At 41.9% G+C, this 8,439-nt stretch overlaps 1 protein-coding gene across 3 annotated transcripts in view; it reads right to left on the reverse strand.

Moving 5' to 3' along the window:
• znrf3 (zinc and ring finger 3) overlaps positions 1 to 5,183 on the reverse strand; it is a 62,416-nt gene extending 57,233 nt beyond the window's left edge. For 2 of the 3 annotated variants that reach the window (XM_010732970.3, XM_019264484.2), the window contains exon 1: positions 4,446 to 5,183. In XM_010732970.3, the coding sequence (XP_010731272.1) occupies positions 4,446 to 4,676 (231 nt within the window). In that variant the 5' untranslated portion in view covers positions 4,677 to 5,183. The remainder of the gene's footprint in view (positions 1 to 4,445) is intronic. The other variant, XM_027277837.1, reaches the window with a different exon arrangement.
• Positions 5,184 to 8,439: the final 3,256 nt, after the last annotated feature.

The following is an 8,439-nucleotide window of genomic DNA, read 5'->3' on the forward strand; positions in this document are numbered from 1 at the left end:
CGATACAAATGAAGTTTCAAAAAGGCGCTACTCTCGCTTGAAGTCATTCACATGCGATACAGAATGGATGACAAAATTTGGCTGCATCGGAAAGGAGCAGACTGGTGGTGGGGGGTGAATGTGTGTGGGAGGGGGGTGTTAAGCAAGAGAAAGAGAAAAACAGTTTAGTCTGTTCTATTCCGAAAAGGGGAGAAACGCAGCCTCAAATTACTTTGGCTGGGAGATGAAAGTGAAACAGGGTGGCGGTTAAGAGACGATAGCACTTAAAATACAGCTGCGACCGCCAAGCCAATAAATGGAAAAAAGTAGGGAGCAGCACTTTTAACCTTTTAAACCAGCGTTTGTGTACTGCTTCTGTTGCTTTGGCGCTGGGAGTGGCCCAGTCCCTGGCACCTCCCGTCTGGGACCGGCCCATTATGGCCTCTTGGGGTTTCAAGCCTGTGGTGAGAAAGCGCGCTGGATGCCTTAAACCACTAAAGCTCTCATTATAGTCTAAATGCAGCGCGACACAACTCTTGCCAGCACCAAGGTAGGACCTCCAGTATTTAAGCTCATCGTTGTCTTAGCTGAAAACCACCACTTTCCCCCCTGCATATCCAGTCAGAAAAAAAACTGCCACTTTCAAAGAACCACATCATGAAGTCTTCCAGCTATATAGTTACTGGCACTCCATGTGCATGGAAATGAAGTTCAAAGGTGAAACAGCTCATCGGTGTTGGGAAAATATATCCTCTTCTTCCTGATGCTGGATTCAGGGGATGTCCCTGTCTCTGTCCTTTCTGAGAGGAAGTAGGCAAAAGCCACATTATTCCCTCTGGTTCTGGCCGATGACAGTGCGAGTTCCATCTGGTCCTCTCTGTGCCCCTGCCACGTCCCTGCCTCAGCTCCTCACTCACATGCTGACAGCACAGGCCCGCTGGAAACCAGAGGCAGATGTGCACTCATGCAGCGCATCGCAGCTCATCTCACTACAGGAAAGACGATTTTGGCGTCGGGGAGACAATAGTGAATGATGAGCTGCAGATGGTGTTTCCCTTTGCATCAAGCGTGTACTAATCAGGAGAGCTGTGTGTTAACAATGATGTGAATGTGAAAAACATGGCGACTAGCAAGTCTGACTGAGGGTCCTGCATTGTAAAGCCATGTCAGAAATTGGATTACATCTAGAGGAGCACTTTCAGTATCAGCCACTGCCAATCTAGGTGTCACCTCGGTGACTCAATCAGGAGACAATTTGGACGTGCCATGCTTAGCAGGCTTAACTCAAGTCAAAACTTCTGTTCGCTTGTGGAGCGGTACAGCAAGACTACTGTAACTTGTAAGCAATGTAAAATATGAAGCCAAATCCTCTAAATCAGGGCTTCTTCACTTAATCAATTTCTCTGGGCCCCAAGCACTGCTGATTTTTCCATTTTCCCAGGCCATGTTCATTGTAGCAGCCTAATCGGGAAGTATTTAAATCTGGGACAGGAGGCAAGGACAATTAGCTACCTGGCAGGATGCATAACCTGCAGCAGTCTTGTCGCCAAGAATCAGAGTTAAAAGCCACTGCTGTACATTCTTACTCTTAAAGTCGTCTTAGGGAAATGGCTGTTGCTACACAGACACACATAGTCTCATGTCTTGACAGAATGATTTAAGGAGACATTGATTACTTTACTATTACAGAGTTGAACTGTAGCAATCAGGGAACTGGCTTGGGAAGCCTGGGGTTTGGCACTGTGGCCAGATCTGCGCCGTCATGCTTCCCTCCTTAGAGCGGAGCGAGATGCAAATTAACTTAATTTATTATTTTTGGCCCCAGGAGCGTTTGCCACTTTTCGCACTCTTCAGTCAGCGCTGCAAAGGCGAGTTTGCAGCGTATGAGCGTTGATCGTGGTTGGGTCTTTGCTCAGGAACGTTGCCAAGCTCCCTCTTTCCCCTGTATTTGAACCCATACCTGCTGAGGTCTGGCCATTACTGCACACACAAGGTAATGCAAACCCCTAAGGACTCTGTTCAAATAGCAGAAGAGAGGACTAGAAGACCCCATTTACCTCAGGCAGAGCTAATCAAGTAACTTATTCAAGGCTCACACGCTGAAAGGCAAAGGTAGACAAGTGCAATGGTTGCAGAGGTCACTGCAGAAAACTGAATGCACAACCTAAACATTTGTGTTCAACCCAGTTCCAGTGTAAAACTATATCCGTTACAAAACCGCAACAATGTACCAACACGTTACTGCAATGTTATTTCACGAGTATAGTATTTGCTAGTTGGGAATTTGATACCAGTTTAAGATGACACTTTTCTGGTTGTACGGTTGTCATTCACTGTCAGTTTTAACTTTCATAAATCTCTGGTAGAACGTATGCTGTAAGAAATTTAAGACAGTGCGCCTTGCTGGACAGACTGCCCCTCATTATAGCCTGACAAAATATAAGCTGCCTCTAAGTGGTCAGAAGCTATGTTAGCAAAGAAAGCAAACCTAAATAGATGTGGTTTGCAATGTAAAGCTGAGGTCCGACATTTCTGTGTGGTTACTGAGTGGCGCCAAATGGCCATCACTGTGTATAAACAGGGGCCATTTTTGTGCTGAGTATCCCCTAACTTTGATCCCACATATCATCTTTCCTTCAAAGTTAGAGTCTGCATTTTTTTTTTTATACATATGTGCACAGAAACAATGCTGGGAGTTCCCGATGGAGATACTGTTGCAAGTGACAAGGGATGAAGGAGGGAGGATGCTGCTATTAACAAAAATAATCATGGCGAGCTGCAGAAATTCAACAACATAATTGAGGTTTCTTGTAATGTAGCGCAGTGGTGCACACTTGACACAACATGCATATATGCAGCATTTAAAACACCCGCCCCTCAACTCTCTCTCTCTCTGTCTGTCTGTCTGTCTCTGTCTCTCCACAGGCTGCACTGTAACCTGGCCTCCCACCGTAGACCAATGATCTCATGGAGCTCAATGGTTTCTTCAGTCTGAGGTCACACTTCAGCTACTGGCTTTCGCACAACAAATGAAAACAGATAACTCAACCATCATCTTTACTCGTGACGTGAGGCATTGTTCGTGCAGTGACACCTCAGCTTTCATCTCCTAGTGATCCAATATTTAACTTTAACAACAGGAACACCCTTCATGGGGAAGCAGGATCCAATCAGTTACAACAGACTGGACCATAAACTTCATCCAGATTAATGATGTGCATTAGATGCAGTCCAAATAAAATGGTAAAACTTCAAAAAAGGGAGGACAAGCCATAAAAAAGAAGAAAAAAAAAATCAGCTGGCTTCCAATCATTCACAGTGAGCTGAAAGAGCTGTTGGTCCCTCCATCAGAAACGCCAATAACACAGTGGATGTTAGAGGTCAGGAAATAAAACATGAAATCTCTGGCACATGATTGGACCCCAAACTCTTAGCTGCCTTATAAACAGCGGTCAAGTAGATTAAGCAAGAATTATAAAACTTCAAATAAACACTTGGCCCTGGAGAAAGAAAAAAAAAAAAGCTTCATATTTTAGTGACTTATACTTGATCAAGACTTGGATGGTTGATCCAAGCATAACCAGCTCTTGCCAAGTGCACTTATCATTTGTGTGGAGCCAGGAAATAAAACGTGGAACATGGAGGCTTCTTCTGTGATTACACAATTCTTCTTTATATGTAATTCCAAAGCCTTAAAATAGTTACAAGTAAGCCTAAAACAAAAAAAACAAACATGCAACTTCAAAAGCAAGCGCTGATGACGGCTACATAGTAACTACAAGGCTACAAGCGGCGGGACTTGTGGGTTAGTTTACACGTTGGTACGGTCAATAAAAACAAACGCATTCCTCTATTAAAACTCACTTTTCGGATTTATAAGGTAAATATTTGCCCAAAAGTCACCGCTGAAACGGATAAAAAGGTCACACCATCGTAGCCTTGTTGCTGTTGTGAAACGCGTAAAAGCCTGCAACGGTTTAAGGGGGGAGGTGGGAAAAAAAAAAAGTTTACAAACTTTTTTTTGGATGCGGTGGTGGATTTTAAACAATTTTAGGAACAACTGTGGATTGTTTCAGGATGAAGGCAATTAACCATGAGGAAGACTTGTGTGAGCTCCCCAAACATCAACAAAATAACCTGCAAGAGCATGTTCTCCCTGTGAATGAATTCCACAAGATAGGAGCCATCTTGTGACCGCATATGCTTGCAAGCTTTAGTACCATCCTCACACTGCCTGCATACACACACACACACACACGCACACGCACATACATACGCACACTATATACAACTCTTGTCAAATCCCCCCTCAGCCCCCTGTGGAAAAAAGTTTTAAGAAGGGAAGCTTGGTAAAAATAAAAAATAAATTACACCCCGTGCTCCGGACGCGTTGCTCGGCACTGCCGCTTGTCATTCTTCCCTCTCCGTAAAGGAAAAAAAAAAAAAAAGACACTTTATACACGTACTTGAACGATCTCCCCCTCCGCGCTGATAGTGGCTCCTGCTTTGGAGAACCGTCCTTGCAAGCCAGTCGTGTAAGTAGTATAATCTCCATTGGGACTGGACTCGAACAGAACCACTTCCACAAAGGCAGTATCCTTGGCGAAAACGGTACCAAGAGAAGCGGTAACCACGAAGATCACCAGGACCACCGAGTCGAGTACACGATCTGAGCCTCTCCTTGGTAAAATCATCATCTTGCCGGCTGGATCTGCGCCGATCGGGACATAATTTCACACGGATTAATTAATCGGGTGAAGGTAATTGAAATCAGGTCTATGCGCGCTTACAGGCGGTGCGTCAAAAAGAGTTGTGCGGAAACAGAATTGTGCAATAAAAGCTGAGCCTGGGCTGAAGCGTGTTTATTTCACCACTGCAAGCCTTGTCAATTACATTGCCTGCAAACGCTCTCTCTCTCTCTCTCTCTCTCTCTCTCTCTCTCTCTCTCTTTCTTTCTCACCCACCTCCTCCTCCCCCTCTACAAAGCGGATCTCCTTTGATCTCCAAACACGTGATTTTTTTTCCTTTTTTTTTAGTTTTCTCTCTCTCTCTCTCTCTCTCTCTCCCTCTCTCTCTCTCATTCTCCCAAAAGGGTTATATCCCCACCCACCAATCTTTCTGACCCTCTCTTTTGCACTCCCCACTCTGAAGTGCCAGCACTCAGTTAAGGAGGCACCGCGGACTTCGTAGGCTCAGTTAAAAAAAAAAGAAGGGGTTGAAGTGAGTGTGTGTGTGCGTGCGTTTTTTGGCAGTCGTACCACCTTAAAACAAACACTACCCTCATCAGGACGCTTCATGATTTAACCGGGCTAATTTTTTCAGTCTGATTTAAATGTGATCACTTACAGGTAACGGATCACACTTTGTTGAGTCTCATTTTAAATTAGATGTGTACAATGTTTGTATCCCCCTTTGTTTTGATTTGTTTCAACAGAAATAAGGAACTTTAATTCAAGTTTTCTTATGGGAAAATCAATATTCTCCACTGAGCCTATGCGTGATCCATTGACTTGCACATAGCCGACTGATGATGATTTCACACTTGGCTTAAAATGATCTTAAAATGTCTTCATGTCTATATAAAGATTGAGGGAAACTCCTTTCAATTTCTTTTAATAACTAAGGAATTTTTTTTTGATCATCATTCTCATTTATTTCCATGACTCCCTATTTGTCATAAGCTGTTGTATGTCACATGAAAAAGCTTCAGACAGATGTATCTCCAATTAAGCGTCACTTTTGATCTTCAAAGTAGTCAAGACAAGACAGAGTCATCAAGACACACCTGACATGCTAATCATAGATCATCGCAACCTCTAAATGTTAAGAATGCAATTTGTCATAATTTCTATTTGCTTATAGTTATAAAGTTATAATCGTGAGCAAGTTTATGATTCATAGATAGATAGATAGATAGATAGATAGATAGATAGATAGATAGATAGATAGATAGATAGATAGATAGATAGTACTTTACTGATCCCCAAAGGGAAATTCTTTGCACTCACTGATAAACATCAGTTTCATTATCTGCCCTTTAAAAGATTCAGCAATATCCTGCGTTTGTTTTAGATAAACTGTTATTTACTTAATTATTTACCCATCATTCTCTGTTCAGAATAAAGAGTAGATTGTGAAACCTCCACGCTGACCAGTTCCTTAAGAGCCTCTTCTGCCTGGTGCCTTTTCTTTCAGTGTCAGACTGCTCATTATGTGTCTGCAAATGAACACACTTTCTTTAAAGGACACCAAAAGAATAGATAAACACACATACACACAGACACACACACTGTTTTATTTCTTAAAAAAGAAGACGATTTGAAACTTTGTGCAGCTGAACAATTCATGGAGAGAGCTCATGATAATACTGTAGGTCATTGTTCTGACTTTAATGTAGGACACAAGACTTTAAGGTGGCAGTTGAATCTTAAAGTAGGCTGAAATATTACAATAATGCATTGACATTGAATATTGCCAAAGGCCTGTTTCCAATAATTCCTCCAAACTGGCCTCTTGCAAAGAAGGGTGGGCTGTGCACTGTGATAGATGTCCAAAAAAGCCCAGAAAACAAGGTCTCATCTTGCTGTCAGCTGTGTGGCAGTGTGATTATGAAAACCAACTGTGAGGACGTTTTAGGTCAAGAATGCAGCCGCCTCTGGAAGAAAGCGTGATGGTCAACATGTGTTTGGACTCAGAAAAGAAAGAAAGAAAGAAAGAAAGAAAGAAAGAAAGAAAGAAGTGGAGGGCGGAAAACAATTCAAAGCTGAAACTTAAGTTCTTCAGCGCCTCCAGCGTGACAATAATTTACAGATCACATTGGACGTCACTCTGTTTTATGAACGTTGATCCACTCCACATGTCCTATATCTGCCTTGTGACACTTTCTATTTCTCTGGCACACACACACACACATATGAAATACAGCTACATTATGGACGAATACATAAATAATGGGATTTTAAAGGCATAGTGCCTGCAAGCTTGATAATGAAATTAAATAAGATTTATGTTATCAGCTTACTAATGAACCACAAAATGCATTAGGGCAACAAGTTATAGTGATCCAATTACTCACGGAAGGTCTTGTTCCTCTTTTATTTTGCATGGCTGCCCTCTGCTGGTTGCTGCAAGTTGTCAATCCATGGGAGATTTTCAAAGCTGCATCTCCACTTTTGTAACTCCTTTAACTTACTTCAATTATATGTTTTGCTTTCTTGATTTTTTTAAAGAGAGTCTGGTGACCTTTTTGGCGATCATTTGGACCCTAAAGGTTTTTATTTAAAAAATATGCCTTATTTTCGTACTCTCTTCCTGACAAATTGTTCCCCCGTTCCTCCATATTTGTGGTTTTCATTGGACAGCAGCTGTGGAGGCTCTCCTGACACTCCAGTCTCTCTCTACACCAGTGTCTAAACTCAGGCCGCCCTGAGAAGAATCAGCTGTCCACTTGTTTAGGCTGAGAGAGTGCTGAGGATGAGAACGACTTGAGAGATGATAGCTGGCTCAGCTCTGTGCATTAATGTGCCACCTCTCCCCACAGACTCCTGATGTCCATGAGTTGTTCTTTTTCCAGTTGAACTTGTAGAAGTAGGATTCATTGGTTAGTGTTTCATGTGATAGTAAAACTTCTCTTTTCATCTCTTCTTTTTTGAGCCTTCTTCTTCTCCCCTGACACTGTTGTGTAAACCTAGATCTTAAATAAATAGTCAGATAATCTATCGGTTGGAAGAAACTATTTTAATAACTGAATAACTTTTTTTTGACTACATTGTTACACAAATCTTGAAAATAATGCTCTAATTAATAATAAATAACAAATAATATTGACTAGCTGCATCCCTGAACTCAGTTTACTCAATTTATTTGTGTCATACTCTAGATTTCACCAAAATGTATCCAAATTTGAAGGAGAAGGAGATTAATTTATCTTATTAGAGATCATATCAAGCTGATAATCTCATTTATGACAACTGGAGTGTTGATCATTTTCAGCCACAGATCAAAATGGAATATTTGCCGTAATGATGTCCTTGTCCTGCAAATGTATCTGTTGTGCTGTTTACTGCATTCTCTTTATCTCTAAGCTGCTTCACTCTTTGACAGATTTCTATGCGTCATTATCTTCTAACTGCAATTTTTGTTTTCTGCAACTGCCCCCCTTGCGGCCTGTCACTGTGAATAAGAATTTGCCCTTAAATGACTTCCTTGGATAAATAAATAAATATGAAATAAACACAATATCACGAGTTACTAATAATACCCAAAGGGAACATTTGAATGTCTTTGATCAGTCCTTCAGTGCAGCACTATGCGTACCAACCGGGCTCCAAGCCTCTGTGAATCGCCCCTTTGTTGGCATGGTGCTGACGTTATGTTTTAATGAAGAAAGGAGATGATGAGGAGGGGGAGCATTTACATTCATAGCTCTCAGAAGAGTGCATCTCTGCAGCATATTATTAC

The sequence above is a fragment of the Larimichthys crocea genome, chromosome III, assembly GCF_000972845.2.
Source record: "Larimichthys crocea isolate SSNF chromosome III, L_crocea_2.0, whole genome shotgun sequence".
NCBI lineage: Eukaryota > Metazoa > Chordata > Actinopteri > Sciaenidae > Larimichthys > Larimichthys crocea.